The following is a 16,800-nucleotide window of genomic DNA, read 5'->3' as shown; positions in this document are numbered from 1 at the left end:
ATGGGATCAGCTCCCAGCTCCTCAAATCCTGCGCAGACCAGCTGTGTGGAATCGTCCGGCACATGTTCAACCTGAGCCTTAAGATGGGCAGAGCCCCCCAGTTGTGGAAAACATCCTGCCTGGTTCCAGTGCCAAAGACCCCCCATCCGAAGGAGCTCAACAACTTCAGACCAGTGGCGCTGACGTCTCATCTGATGAAGACCCTGGAGAGACTGGTCCTCGTCCATCTGCGCCCCCTGGTGAGCTCTTCGATGGACCCACTCCAGTTCGCATACCAGCCTGGCATCAGTGTGGATGATGCCATCATCCACCTGCTCCACACACCACTCTCTCACCCGGAGAAGGCGGGGAGCACGGTGAGGATCATGTTCTTTGATTTCTCCAGTGCTTTCAACACCATCCAGCCCACCCTACTGGGAGACAAGATGGAGCAGGCGGGAGTGGCCCACCACCTCATCACATGGATCCACAACTACCTCACAAACCGGCCACAGTACGTGAGAACACAGGACTGCGTGTCTGACGTGCTCCTCTGCAGCACGGGAGCGCCGCAGAGAACTGTTCTGGCTCCCTTCCTGTTCACCCTCTACACCTCGAACTACAAATACAATTCCTCCACCTGTCACCTGCAGAAGTTCTCTGATGACTCTGCTACTGTCGGCCTCATCACTGACGGAGTCGATCGGGAGTAGAGAGGGGTTACTCAGGATTTTGTGGACTGGTGTCAGCAGAACCGCCTCCAAATCAACAGTGGAAAATCCAAAGAGCTGGTGGTGGATTTCTGCAAGCGTTGGCACTCTCCACCTGCACCAATAAATATCCAGGGAACAGACATTGAGAGGGTCTCAACTTGCAAGTACCTGGGTGTTCATCTGAACAATAAACTGGACTGGAGCGACAAAGGAAGGGTCAGAGCAAACTCTTCCTACTCAGGAGGCTGAGGTCCTTTGGCGTTCGGGGGACACTCCTCAGGCTCAAGCTGGGACAAAAAGAGACTGGACAAACTAGTGAGGAAGTTGTAAGATAAGCTGAAGATCATAATAACCTCAAGTAACCTTATATAATCAATTTGTGTATTTCTAATCATGTTTTTATACACTACTTGTATTAATAATTGCACATGCACACACACACCTACATTTTTGCTCTAGAGTTTAGTTTCTCTTTCCTTAAGTTTCGCGGCGCCTTAGACCACTCGGCCATCCTTATTTGTATAGCCCTTAATCACAGACAGTCTCAAAGGGCTTTACATAGCCACAATCGACATCCCCGATCTTAACCCCCAGCAGGGCAAGGAAAAACTCAAAAATTAGTGCAATTGTGCATTTATAGAATGCAATTCACACTACTACTGTGCTTTTTCCAATGCTGTACTTTAATATTGACCAATGCTGTATTTCGTTTACCATTACAGTATTCTTATCACTACAGTACTTTTATCACTGCAGTATTTTCTATCATTGCAGTATTTTTTTTTTTATCATTGCAGTATTTTTTCCATTACAGTAATTGTATCATTGCAATATTCTTATCAGTGCAGTATTTTCAATCATTCAGTATTTTTTTATCATTGCAGCGTTTTCATTTATTTCCCCTCTGTACCATGGACAGGCATTAGGAGTGTTTCCTTACACTTGTATATGTTGTGGGATGTATGTATATACAGGGGGATTTGTGTATATATGTATATACTGTGTATGCTGCTCATGTTATACATTAACGGCTACATTACGCCGCTGCCTCTGTGTGATTTATATCTTTGCTGCTGTCACACTGAAACTTTCCCCATTGTGAGACTATTAAAGGACATCTTTATCTTTTAATAAAATAAAAAAAAAAATAGTCCTAAATTGGGACTTCCGTTATCGAATTGAGAGGGATACCCTCCTAGTCAGAGAGATCCCGACGAGCTGTGAAAATTGTCCCTCAGTGAATTCAATCTACAGCGAATTAGACAAAGACGAGTTGTAGGGGGCAACAATGATGTCCAAAAAGAAGAAGAGGGATAAAAAGCCAACTGCAGAACAAGTTGAAGATGACGGAATGCAGCTAACAGATGAAGCCAACGATAGCTGCACCGGAGATAGCCGTGGGGCCACGCCCGTCACGGGCCATGATATCGAAGAAGGAGATGTGAATCTGTTTAAGGAGCTAAGATATGATGGCAAGGAAGTGAAAGAATTCCGGAGAGACACGAAAACGCAACTCCAAGACATCAGACGTTAGCTGGATAAAGCCAATGCGAGACTCTGCAAAGTTGAAACCAGGGTTGCTCGGCACCAAGACAAGTTACAATACTTTGACAAAGTACTCAACGGGATGGTGACAATGGAAGGAAAACCAAAGTCTAAAATGGTTGCTCTGGAGACTGAGGAATATAAGAGACTCCGGAAGTTGCGATATAAGGGATTCCAGAAGGTGCAGAGTCGGGATCGCAATCCATGATTTGCTTTGTAGATGAGATACTTAGAGCAAACTCCCGACAGACGGGATGAGAACTAGAATATATTTTTTTATTTGGACAATATAGTTAGATACAAATAATAATAAAAATAATAAAATAATAATTGGTATTTCATATTGGTCAACATCATTATATATTGAATTATTTATTTATTTTTCCCGTGGAACCCATGGAAATAAGTTAAAATTAGGTACATGGTAAAAAGCATGACTGGCCTGAATTAATATTTCTCCCCAAAATCTAGTAACCCATACATGGAAAAATTGACGAAGTTTGGTATAATATGTGGGTGTTATCAAATTTAAATCATTTTTCAGGGAGGTTTTATTAATTGCTGTTTCAATAAAATGAGATGAAAATCTATGAATAGAAATTAATGATGTTTCAGTTATGTCAGCAATGTGGAAAAATTAAAAAAAAAGCTTCTCAGTGGGATTGCTTCGGTTTTAATCGCTGTCCACTTGGGGCCGGCAGGGACAGAGGACATTTCTGGATGTGCTCCGCACAGGCCGATGACTGTCGGTCATTGACATCTACGACCACAATTTTGCTCAGGTAAGATGTTTCACGACCAACACCTTACAAAACGTTACTCCAGCAGTTGAAAATTGTTTTGTGTCGCTACATACGTGTTTACTGGTCATAAATTATTAACTTGTTAAATTTAATATACACTACACGAGCCGGGTAGCCTCCAAACCTCATCCACCTCTAACATTGTTCTGAGAGTTGAGGAAAGTTTAGATGCACTACACTACGGGTTTTAAGTTCTACTGTCCAGCACAGCCGCGACCCTCGTGTGGATAAGAGGTCCGGATAATGAATGACTCTTTTCGGAACAATAGCAGGTATGAGAAGCGTAGCGGTGGCGGAAATAGTGCCGTGAAAAAATGTTTTCAGCCTCACTTATTCAGTTTTGAAAATGGGTGGATGCTTTCGGGTGATGGCAACCAGTTATGTTGATTGTTAGGGATGTAACGATTGACCCAAGCTCGATTCGATTCGATTTTTGATTTTCAGTTCCCGATTTTGATTTGATATTTTATTTATTTATTTTTAAATTGCTGCCTCGCTTGTCTCTGCGCACTCGTGTGATGCTGCAGCGATCCACAAACGGAATACGTATTGATGTTTAACGCAAGCGTCTAAATGTTTCGTGCATTTTGAATGAAACAAAAAACTATACACTATGCGGAGTTGCACTATTATGAAACTACCTATAAATACTAAAAGAAATACTTAACATATTTCACATTTCTTGAGCACCAATCCATTTTTTTGATATAGAAGGAACTGAAATCATATGAATACCGTGCCAAAGAAAACTAAAATCATCACTTCACTTGATTTTTTATTTTGTTTTTATTTAACCTGAATACAAATCATTTTGTTTTGCTAATCTAGTATGTATAATATCATCTGCACATTCAAAATGTGCTGTGTGCCTAAAAAAATAGAGAGAGAGAGATAAAGAGAGAGAGGGGGGAGAGTGAGAGAGATAGAAATCTCGAGCATGATGCATATCGTGAAACTCGGAAAGAACATTGCTCAGCAAAACACAATTGTTTCCACATCCATATGTATTAACCATTTTTTTCATTATTTTAGCACTGTAAATATATAAATAATATATATAATGTATAATACTATATATACTGTAAGTATATTCTAAGGACCTAAGTATGTTATGTTTTATTGTTGGGTTTTGCCATCAATGGCTTGTGGTAAATGCGTCATGTTGTACTTTCGGTAGTGAAATTTCTGACTTCTTGAACGCAACACGCTGTGCGTGGTCACAAGTTAGCACTTGTGCTTTAGCTCTTTCGACTATGTTTTGATTTTTAATACGTACACGTGAGTTCGCTGACGAACGGCGCCACAATCCACTGTACATTATGTCGATATCAAATCAATTTTCGATGAATCTTTACATCCCTAGCGGATTGTGAACAGAATGCTGAGAAAGGCTAGTCAACGCCAGAGGCAAAACAGTACACATGTAAACTCGTTTGCCTTTTTGTTTAGCTACAGTAAATTATAGATTTCCTGATTTGTTTGATTTGATATTACCTCTATTGTTTTCTGCTAACCTTGAGGGTAGGGATCACCTACTAAGATATGATAAATAAACTGATATTTTTCAGACATACTCATGTGCCAGAATATTTACGTGTTTGCTAGTCACTATTTTCTCCTCATTTAGGTCACAATGCAAAGGCTTCATAAGTTATTGTCAATTACTGCTACAGGTAAAACCTATAGCACAGTATAGGCAATGAAAGTATAAGTTATGAAAGTACAATGATTTCCAACGGAGATTTTTGTAATCGGTCCCTTTCGTGACTCCCACCAAGACTTGGAGAGAGTGGAGGGGGCGTGGCCATATTCTTCATTAAAAAGTAGCCATTTTTCAAGTCGTCACTTATTTCCCAATTTCTCCAAAATGAATGGATAAAAAAAAAAGAAAATGACTAATTGCAGTTTCCCGATTAAGAAAATATAAACTCAGCTTGTTAGTGAAAAATGGCCATCACAAATGGATAATTCATTTAAAGAAAATATTGCCCTTTTAAATAAACTTAGTGAACCAATACGGAGCCCCAAGTAATGTGGCACTATCTGAATTGGAAGGACTAGTATTAAATTGAAGATGTTGTAATTTACTTCTAAATTATGCTTAATTTAAAGAAATTGGAAAAGCGGTTATGCTTTCAGTGGCTGGTCAAATAGACACAGGAGAATGACCATTGATTAAGTAGTTACAATAAGAAATAAGAAACAAATCCTATGGCGTGTCAAGTGGCCACAGGGGGGGGACCCAGTACATGTCATATACAGAAATGCTCACACTCCAGTACATGTCATTTAAAGAAATGCTCACACTAAATTTGTCACGAGGTCGAGCCCAACTAGGCCACCCTTCTTAAAGGGTTGCTCAATATAGGGGTTGCTCCTCACTTTAGCAATGCAAGATGGGTTTAGATAGCATCAGAAAATTTTTTTGATTTGCAAGAGCTGTCATTGGTTCTGGAGCCTTGGTCAAAGGAGAACACGCAAGGGACCAAGAAGAACAGGTCAATAAAAAAAACTAAATAAATAAATAGAGATTGAAATAAAAAAAATAATTTTCAGATGAAAAAATAATTAAATTAAAATCAAACTTAATTAGATTATCTAGGTATATTTTATTTTAATGTAGATTAGCATTACAGCATATTTATAATAAAATTTTAAAAATGGGAAAAATAATGAAATAATTCAAATCAAATCAAATGAACACAAATTGGACCATGCAAGACACAGCTTTGTTCATGAGGCAATGATGCCACCTCAATTTACTACAATTTATTTCCGCCTAACAGAGTTAAGTTTCCCCGGGCGGGTACCAAGTGCAGAGAAATGCTTCTCTTGCTGTTTATTGATGGCTTTTCGCTTGGCACGGTAAGCCAGGAAAGTGAGCATGTGAACTTTACAGGGCGAGATTTTTTAACTCAAAACACAGAAGCATGCATGCATTTATGCGATACAATAACTTTCTCGAGCACTGACGTCTCAGTGTCGATACAAACACAAAAAATGCTTGACGCATGTACATTCCGTGCAGAACTGCAACATATAGAATCCAGATGGCACAACTTTTGCAGCCTTATATGCTGGGAGGCTTGCCCACGGTCAATGGATATTCCCCCAGACTGTAAGGATTTTATATTTGGTTTTTTTGTCTGTTTGTTTTTTTCAATAAACTATTGATAGCCGTTTTGGGTGAAAAGTCAACATACATTTAACAAATTAAAAGAAAACAAAAAAATCGGCAAGTAAAAAAAATATTGAAAAAAAATTGTATCAGCTTTTGCCCGTCTGACTTTTTTTTTCTGGGCTGACAGTCAGCGTAGTTGAAATTATTTCTAGTTGCGCCGTGCAGAAAATGTGGCCAATGCGGACGCCACGTGGAGGGGCTTGGATAAACCAAGTTAAACACAGTTGGAGCCTCAGCCTCACTTTTGCCCCCTATAATTCACGATACGGTAGTGGTAGTGGTACTTGATGCCCACACGAATCCCCACCACACAATGACAATAAAGTCTTTCTATTCTATTTATTTTCAATCTTTATGTATGGCATTATATTTGCTGGTTATCAAGGTTTTCTATCAACAAGGTTGAGTTGAGAGTTGAGTCTCAAAATTTAAGTAGTATACACATGTACGAGGAGACTGAATGGCTCATTCAGGGTTCTTGAGTGTGTATGCAGTATCAGCGTTCATAGTCCAGGGATGACGGCTAGGAATGTGCTGATAGTTTTGAGTATTAAGAGTTTTAGTGGTTGAATTAATACTATGTTTTGAAATCAATGAATAATCATTTGAATAAAAATGATTTGAATATCAAAATAATTGTGATTTTTTTTCATAATCCGGAAGCTATTGTATAGAGTCAATTAGTTGATTGTGCATAACTAATTCAATATTTATTTCAATCAATAAAGACAAATTTAAAAAATATACACACATGCATATTTTACGTTTATGTTGTAGTTAGTACCGTGCTACTAAATAATAAACAAACAAACATGTAAGACTGAAAATTTCTTTGTAAGTGAGCAAAATTGAAATTCAGCAGGGATCAAACAACTACTTCCACCGCTGTATATTAATATAGACTGTTAGAAATGCATCTTACCTGTAACATGTTCATCCAGAACTACCTTTCCACCAGGTTTGAGTACTCTGGCCATCTCGGCCAGAGTCTCTGAGCTGTGGATAGAAAAGCTGTCCGACAGAAGGCAAGAGAGCACCCAGTCAAATGAGGATTCCGCATAGGAGGCTAAGGAGAAGTAGGTGAATGTTCAAGTTGTTCGTGACAAGACAATCAAGACAAAAGACGTGTCGTACTGTATATTATACTCACATAGCAGTAACATTTCCATGTTTTCCACTGAAACTCTGCCGTTGGCACCAACAATGGCACTAAGATCCTCTGCAAACTGTTTTAAGCTGGTAAGTGATGACGGCTGAGCCCAAACTAACAGCACCCGATCCCCCATTTTGACACCGAGGTCCGCCATGATCACCTGGAAGGTAGAGTTCCTTTAGATGAGTTTACACTAAAAATAAAAGCAGCAATAGGTTTTAAGTTAAAAAAAAAACTACAGTTTTTCTGACAAGGACCAAAGCAGTAACATCTAAATGTGTTTTTTACATTTTCTGCCCTGTTAATTTTAAATGAGGTCCTGTTTATTAATAAATAAATGGAAATTAAAACTTTTTTTAAAAATCCAATTCATTGAAGAATCCACAGATTAATCTGGTATTAAAATAATTGTTAGTGGCAGCCTGAGACCATATAATTTAATGTTCAATAAACGTTCAAAGACTACAATTTAGTTCAGTGGCCTTTTTGTTCAGATAAAGTATTGTGCTGTATGTATGTATGTATGTATGTACGTATGTACGTATGTATTTAACTATGTATCTATGAATGGCTGGATGCATGCATACATGTATGTGCATGATGGACATTATGTACAAGGCTAAATTGTTGTATATTAGCTTGGTTGTACATGCTTAGTTTTCTTGTGCTATTTTTTTTTTTCAAATAACTATGGCCCAAGTCTTTTTTTTGGCAGATAACGATATTTGGGAGAAAAAATGAAAAAAAATACAGAATACAGATTAACCCGTTGATTAGTTTAAAAAGTATATAATTAATAAAATACCCTTTTGTGTTCTCTGTTCATCCCAAAAGCGCATTTCCCCTTGAAATTACATGAAATTAATGGCAATTTTCTATTATATTTTTGATGTCTAAAACACACAATAAATTGTTTTTTTTTAAACCATGAAACACAATTAGTGGCCAGAAAAAGTCCCAATCAAAAACATGTACAACTTGTTTTAAAGGAATACAGTGAAGTGCAAATAATTCAATTTAATATAGAAGTGATTTACGTAATATGTAGGAATACCTACTGATTTTTTTCTCCATGAACAGCACTTTGTAGCAATGGTTGTTTTTAAAAGTGCTCTATAAATAAAATTGGGTTAAGAATTTGTCAAATATTGTCAAACAGTGCTGCCAAGATTAGTCAATTAATCACAACGACGTCAACCACCTAGTTCGTGGACAATTAATTTAAATAGTTGACAGGAAATTTATTTATTTCGTGGATTGTTTTTCTCTTGAAACTGCCTTGTCTCATGATTTTCTGGCTGGCTCCATATGCCTGTCTAGGGCGCACGTGTGACATTATGTTAATCCAGGCCATTCGCAATGTAAACAGAAGTTTTAGAAGAACTTAACATCCAAACCGCCCTTTCATGACAGCATGATGTGAATTCTCGATTGCCTAGCCAGTCTGAACACGTGGGACACAACGTATTGTTGAGAATACTACTCCAACCAAACACAACTGTCCGGTACAGGCCCAAATAACATCTCTAGCCCATTGCGAAACTTTGTACAGAGATCGATGGCTTTCACCTGAGGTGATCGGTAGATAGATGCTAACGCTAATGTGACCACCTTTTTATCAGGTCAATAATCTGCAAACTATTATCTTGTTATAAAAGCACATATGCGTCAACGGCTGTGAAATTACGCACAGTAGCAGCAGCTCAATGACTTTGGTGGCAACGTTCCCTCTATTTTAATATATATAAAGGGTTTCCCCCAGAAAACTGTCTGACTGGTGGTTAAGAAGCTCAAAAGCTGGAAATTCACCTTTGTCGGAAGAGGCGTGAAGGGCAGTAATACCATGTATGGTCGCGGCGTTCAAACAAACTCATCTACTGGAGTCGCAATTCAGGTCTGCGACATTAGTGTTGATCAGCAGGCGCTCTTATTTTTCACCCAATCAATCTAATTGTATGCTATTTTACATGCGTTGTGTAATTAAAAGCACGAAACCAGAGACCACAATAGCCACACACACTAGCACACCGTCTTCATGGCTTTCTTGCAATATAATTTTTATTTTATTTTTTTACTTTTACAATTTTTTTTATTTTTAAGAGTTGTATTGAGTCGACTGGCATTTGAACGAACTTATGGAACGCTCTCATTCCGCATGCGTCGATGGATGGGTTAGCTGCTTCTTCTTCGTTGGTTTAGATCAGACGTATTCAATTAAAAGTCACAGAGGTCCACAACTAAAATTTCTTCCAATTAAAAGGTCCGAACCAAAGTCCAACTTCCCTTAATGTCTAGCCTATGTTCACATATAGTTTCAATATTTAGTCATTTTCAACAGAGCGCACTTATATACTAAATATGTTCCCATTAAACACCTTTGCCAGTCAAACAAATATAAGGCGTTTATTTCACATTCAAGAAAATGTGGCTCCAGGAACTTAAGTTTGCCACTTCCAGAAAAAACTGTAAAATATCTCCTGCAGAAATATATCAAGTCCTAAGCATTGAGTTAACATATTTTTACCTTTTTTTCTTAAATCAAGGAGTTATCACCCTATGCTCATGAAAAACTAATTCAAAATGAGCTTTGACACCACCTTTTTTTTGAATATTTTTTTAACATCTCTTAATGAGAAAAATGAGTTTGTGACTGCCCTGCCAGTGACTTAATTCTGGGTTGCAACGGAATCAGGCCCATTGGGATTTGGTAGATTATTTCACACATCGGGGCTTTGTGTTTTCCTTTAAATAATTTTTGTGCAACCGTATTTAAGCACTCCTTCACAACTTCCCCATCACTGAATGTTTTTTTTATGTTTCCCGAAATTCCATGATACTTTTAGTGAACATTCGTTTGCATGCCGCTGGGCTGTAAACAAAAATGTAAACATCTGTTATGCTGCACTCGAAGTTCGATATTTTTGCGTGCGCTCACCTCAAACTTCAGCGGATAACTTTGCAAAAAAGGGCGGTGCTTTGTTTCGTAGTGGCGCTTCGAAATGTTGCAACGGTTTCGGAGCATATGATGCACACTGGTTTTGAATCGGCTGCAGCCAGAACGAAACTAAATTTCTCCGTCCATTCATTTAAAACAGACATGTCCAAAGTCCGGCCCGGGGGCCAAATGCGGCCCGGGGTCTAACTTAATCCGGCCCGCAGCCTCTGTAATAAAATTAATGCATTCTGGCCCGCACATATACAGTACTGAGTGCGCGCTCGTCCTAACTGCTGTTCTTAATTTACCCACTAGAGGCAGTATCACTACAAGGCATCAGCCCGGGTGACCTTTACCCCCAATTTATAAAATGGCGACAATAAACAAAAAAAGGAAAGTTGACTGCGAGGGTCGACGCTTCAAAGATGTGTGGAAATTGGACTATTTCTTCACAGAAATACGTAACAACTGTGTCTGTCTCATTTGCAAAGAGACCGTGGCTGTTTTTAAAGAGTTCAATGTCAAACGACATTACCAAACGAAACACGCTGACATGTATGACAATTTGACCGGGGAGGAACGCAGCAAGAAATTGGCGCAACTTGAAGCGGGTTTATTCTCACAGCAGCAGTATTTTGCAAGAGCCCGAGAGTCAAATGAGAATGCCACGAAAGCTAGCTACGAGGTAGCAACACTGATCGCGAAGCATTGCAAACCTTTCACCGAGGGTGAATTTATCAAAGACTGCATGATGACTATGGCGAAGAAAATATGTCCCGAGAAGCAGCAAGAGTTTGCCAAAGTTTGCCTGGCACGTAACACCGTAGCACGCAGGATTGAGGAAGTGTCGTCAGACATCAAAAGACAATTGGGGGTCCAAGGAAAGGAGTTTGATTTTTTTTCGCTGGCTTGCGACGAAAGCACAGACGCCTCGGACACTGCCCAGTTGCTTATTTTTTTGAGAGGAGTGGACAATGAAATGAACGTTACTGAAGAACTACTTGACCTGCAGAGCCTGAAAGCCCAAACGAGAGGAACAGACCTATTCTCTTCTGTTTGCGCTGCCGTGGATGACTTAAAACTCCCGTGGAATAAAATTTCTGGGATTATTACGGACGGCGCACCATCCATGGCTGGCGAACGAAGTGGATTAGCGACACTAATATGTAACAAAGTAAGTGAAGAAGGGGGTAGCGCTGTAAAACTCCATTGCATCATTCATCAGCAAGTTCTGTGTGCCAAACATCTCCAATACGAACATGTTATGAAACCGGTGATAAAGGTTATTAACTATATTCGCTCCAGAGCGCTATGCTACCGCCAGTTTCAACAGTTTCTCAGCGATGTTCATGCAGAATATGGAGATGTTGTCTATTTCACTGACGTGCGATGGCTTAGTCGGGGTTCTGCACTGTCGCGCTTCTACTCTCTTAAGCAGCAAATCTGTGAGTTTTTGGCTGAAAAGGGACAACCTATGCAAGAACTAAGTGACCCCATGTGGCTAGCTGATTTGGGTTTTCTAGTTGACATTACAAAGCACCTTAATGTCCTGAACACCAGTCTCCAGGAACCAGACGGAGTCATAAACCAACTATTTTCACACATCAAAGCCTTTGGAATCAAGCTCAAACTGTTTGAAAGACACCTGTCGCAGACCCAGCCCAATACTGCACATTTCTCAGCGCTGCAAGAAATCATAATCAGATTCCCAGAGAGCAATATCAGTGCACAAACGAAGAGGTACGCATCAGATATGAAATCTTTGGCTGAAGAGTTCACACAACGCTTTCGGGATTTTGCAGCTATTGAGAAGGACATCGCTCTTTTTTCATCACCTTTCTCCGTGGACACAGACAATGTTCCAGCCCATTTACAGCTGGAGCTCATTGAGTTGCAGTGTGACGCCGAGAGCCGTAGTCGGCACCAGCAACTTTCTCTTGCCAACTTTTACAGAGAGCTGGATAAAGGCAGGTTTCGAGAGATTCGAGAGTTTGCTAAGAAAATGTTGAGCTTGTTTGGGTCGACGTATTTGTGTGAAAAGACATTCTCTGTAATGAACTTAAATAAGAGTCGTCTGAGGACACGGCTCACAGACTCTCATCTGCGAGACATCTTGCGCATTAATACTTCTGCCTTTGAGCCAGACCTGGCCTTTGTGCTGCAGTCCAGATCTCAGTATCACCCGTCACATTAATGCAGGCAAGTCATTTGTCATTAAAATAACTGACTTAATTTTGTTTTGTTCAGTCACAAATTCAGGCAAGTTGTCGGTTTTCATTCCAGAATAAAATTTTCAATCAACATTTATATTTGATATGTCATATATATCAAATTAGTCCTGCACTTGTGGTAATCATTTCTGTTTTTCAAAAATTCTGTGGACATTGAACTCCCATGATGATAATATAATTCATGTTCATAATATAATTCATGTTCAAATATTATTTGCACTCAAGAGTATAATTACTTCTGTTTAAGAATAAAAAGCTAAGCAAATATTCAATTGCATGTGATGTTCATATTTAAAATGAACCAAAATACATGTTTGATGGTTTAAATGCAAATAAAAAAGCAAAATGTGAAACACAGAATCGCTTGCTAAAATGTGTTTGAATATATTGTTGTTTATGCAGTGAATGTCAGCCGAGGTCGGCCCGCCCCACATTTTGCAACTTCAAATCCGGCCCGCTTTGCAAAAAGTTTGGACATCCCTGATTTAAAACAACACGCATCAACCTTGCTAACTTTTTAGCAAGGCATCCTGTCAGCAGCACTCACTTCCGGTCTGCTGCGCAATTAGCAGTGGATCGTAAACAAAAGATTTGATTGGCTCAAATCAGTGACGCCTTTTCCGTATTAACTACAATTGCAGCGCCAACGTTTACGAATGCGCCCTGAAAAAAATTCATCATAGATGGGTCATGGGTCCGGTCCGAACCATCCCGCGGTCCGCCATTTGGTGATGCCTGCTCTATGACAACAGATATGACAAAACAATATTACAATGCTTGCCCACTTCCTTCAATGAAATAGACAGGATGATGTGCAAATAAAACAGTCCCTGCTCATTAAGAATGGGCGTCATTAAGATGTGAAGCATGTGGTCATAAAAAAAAAAAAAAAAAGGTCTCTTTCATGACTAAATTTAAGCTTGTATCTCACTGAGCTGCAAGGAGCACTTTTTTGTCAGGGTTCCTAAAAAGGTTTCAAACTGTTTTTCTTGTATTTGTTTATTGAATATGAATGTTCAAATTTTCTTTACGGCAACAAAACCTGTTCGCAACGATTAAAGCTGATGGCGAATGTGTCGGGAATTATTTTGCAACTGTTTGCGAACTAAAACGCACTCTGACGGAGAGTTACCATTTGGGCCACGTGCAAACACTCGCCAACCTTCGGAGCAGAGCTATTCATAAGCAATGGGTCAATTTAATAACCTAATGCTAATTTGAGCAGATAAAAAAAATCATTAATATATATAAAACAATAACCAGCGTAAATTAGTAGATTTCCACAAGCGAACCATATTGTCCGAATCCTTACAAGGGGAACTAACTATCCTGGTTTACCACCAGTTAGCCATTCACTGCTTTATTTTTTTGTGCTGAGTCATGTCACTTAAAATGTGACTCAACTTTGTTTTGACAAAGTATTATTCGCAAAACGACCGGTGGTGGTGACCGCAAGTCAAATTCATATAGCTAATGTACTTACAAATCCAAACATACCCTATCCAGTAATTCAGTAACTGGTGAGTAAAATAATTTAAACAGATGAGTTGACAAACAGTAAGGTACCTTGGTTTGTTATTATCCTCCACGTAAAACAACAAAGTTGAAACACTGCACGATCTGCGTGCATGTGTGTGTCGGTTGCCAACGAAATAGCTCTTCAACTCGGCTCTTTGAATAAAACGACGACAGCCGGTGTCGGTACTAGATGAGTTCGGGGTCCTTCGGTGCTGAGCGCGCCTGCTGATGACGTCAAATTACAACCACGTATTTTAAAAACATATTTCTTTGCCTCTGTGTTTTTCCCCCTTGCTGGAATATTAGCATATTTTGATTCGCTAAATAAAAAAAATACACTGAAAAACACTTGCTACACTGTCACGTTGGCGCGGCAGTAAATTGCGCCTATTCCCCAAGAAAGCCCCTGCTGCCACAGCAATGGAACGTTTACGTTTCTCCTGGCGAACATGCAACACTGTCGTGATTCACTGAAGCTGGGAGATTGTATGAATATGATGTCTGTATATCGTGTGCACTATTTCTTGATAAAACATTTCCATGTTTTCCCTCCCACCCTTAACCAGTCTGATTCACAAAGCAATGGAACTTATTAACGTGACGTGATAGGCACGTAGGAAAAAAGGATGATCTCGCAAAAGTAGCAGTGAATGTGCCTTATTTTTAATTATTATTTAGTAATCTGCAACATATAAACACAACAAACATGGGTGACAAACGGAGTCAAAGAAATATATAACAAAAACATATTTTAACAAGTGACGTCATCAGCATGCGCGAAGGTCTGACCATATTAGGCCGAAATTTTTTATTGAAATCAGAAGGTATTTCAAAGCGAGTCTACCCAAGTTATTTACTTAATATCACTCCACAAATTATCAAAAAGACAAATTCAATAATATATCAATTCATTTGGTGCAACAAAATACACTATACTTAAAAGTCGCAACTCGTAAAAGAATATAATAAAGGAGGTTGGGGGTTTTGAGTTTCTTTTAAAATGTGATTTTGAAGTATCTAAATTGCCAGTGAAATCATCTGATTACCACAAACAAGTGTTACACTTTTGGAAGATGGTATTTACACACAGTTTTTACACCACATGGCTTCACCCTGTGGAACAACGGAGTAATTAGTCTAACAAGAAATCTATATTTATTAGAAAATGGTACGAAAAATAAACCATATTTATTACAGATATATTAGACAATGAAGGCCAATTTCTGAGTCTGGGAAAAGTTTAGAGAAAATTTAATATTACAAGTTCCAAGAGAGAAGACACTAAAGTTTGTAATGCTGTTCCCACTGCTTTATTATAAACATGGTTCAACATTATCTACTTTACCCGAAAAGACAGATCGTGTTACCTAGCATTCAACTAAATCACATTTCCTTCATGACAAAAAAAATTAATATTAAAAATGTTAAGATTTTTTTTAATTAAACTATTTCATGATTTTGAAAGAAATGCTAAAATGTAGAACAATGAAAGTAAGACTACAAAGAATCCTTCTTGAAATGGCCAATATTTCAGAAAAAAATTTAAAATTCCACATGGTCACTGCAGCAATGTTGAGAAAGCGATTCGGGTTTGAGATGGAGCCATTTGGCTTTTGTTCTCGAGATGAGGAACAATGGAACACCTTTTTTCTCCTGTTATAAGACAAAGTCTTTTTGGAATGACGTTATTAGCTGGATGCACACTAAAATGGATAAATCAGCTGATAAAGACGAGACACCATCATGCGACACTCTGAAGAAGACGAAAGACTCGCCGAAACATGCCAGGTAACAAAACAACCTAAAACGATATTGTCTGCTATGAATGAATCAGTCAAAATATATTTAAAATTGATAAAGTACCACAACTAAATTTGGACCAAATTGTTAATGGTACAATCGAACTAATAAAAATACTTAAGCTTTGCAACATTGTAAGAATTATGGGTGAATACCGCATACATAAATGTAAATGGCAAAATAGAACACCATTCCTTAATTTGTTGTTAATTCAATTACTGTCACATTGTGCTTTATTGACACTCTTGAAGGACTTGAATATGGACTTGCAGAAGATATGTGACTATGTCTCAAATTATTTATGTTTGGAAATATTATACATGAAGAACACTGATTGTAAATGGATTTTTATGACATTGAAACTGCCTTGCTGTTCTATTCGGTTAATTTTTTTCTTCGTTGTTCTTGTTTTATTTTCTTGACTGGAATTTCAACGGACTTAATGCACAAACACAAATGTTTTGTGTTTTCTCTCATTGAGAGTTTTCTTATATAAAATTGTGTCATTACAATTCTTCATCATTTTATCATTTCAGTATTTTTTTTATCATTGCAGCATTTTTATTTATTTCCCCTCTGTACCATGGACAGACATTAAGAGTGTTTCCTTACACTTGTATATGTTGTCGGATGTAAGTGTGTATATACGTGGGGATTTGTGTAGATACGTATATACTGTGTATATTCGCATGCTTTTTATGTATGTCTGCTGCTAATGTTATACATTAACAGCTCCATTACGCCGCCGCCTCTGCGTGATCTATAGCTTTGCTGCTATTACACTGAAAATTTCCTCACTGTGGGACAATTAAAGGACATCTTTATATTTATCTTAAAGGCTAATGATCAATGAAAAATAAAAAAAAATTAAAAAGCCAAACCAGAATTCATTGCAGAATTTACCAAATTAGTGGTAAAACAAAATGAAAACATCTGGTTGAA

General features: G+C 38.4%; 1 protein-coding gene across 1 annotated transcript in view; it reads right to left on the bottom strand.

The window, feature by feature from the left end:
• ciapin1 (cytokine induced apoptosis inhibitor 1) overlaps positions 1 to 14,292 on the bottom strand; it is a 49,542-nt gene extending 35,250 nt beyond the window's left edge. The window contains exons 1-3 of the mRNA XM_088297700.1: positions 14,107 to 14,292; positions 7,372 to 7,534; positions 7,144 to 7,287 (exon numbers count right to left, since the gene is read on the bottom strand). Coding sequence (XP_088153826.1) covers positions 7,144 to 7,287; positions 7,372 to 7,528 — 301 coding nt within the window. The 5' untranslated portion in view covers positions 7,529 to 7,534; positions 14,107 to 14,292. The remainder of the gene's footprint in view (positions 1 to 7,143; positions 7,288 to 7,371; positions 7,535 to 14,106) is intronic.
• Between the last annotated feature and the right edge of the window lie 2,508 nt (positions 14,293 to 16,800).

This window comes from Idiotropiscis lumnitzeri, chromosome 6, assembly GCF_059441095.1.
Source record: "Idiotropiscis lumnitzeri isolate Australia: NSW breed Sydney's pygmy pipehorse chromosome 6, RoL_Ilum_1.0, whole genome shotgun sequence".
Taxonomy (NCBI): domain Eukaryota; kingdom Metazoa; phylum Chordata; class Actinopteri; order Syngnathiformes; family Syngnathidae; genus Idiotropiscis; species Idiotropiscis lumnitzeri.
The sequence above is the reverse complement of the archived record's forward strand: the minus strand, read 5'-3'. Positions and strand labels throughout refer to the sequence as shown.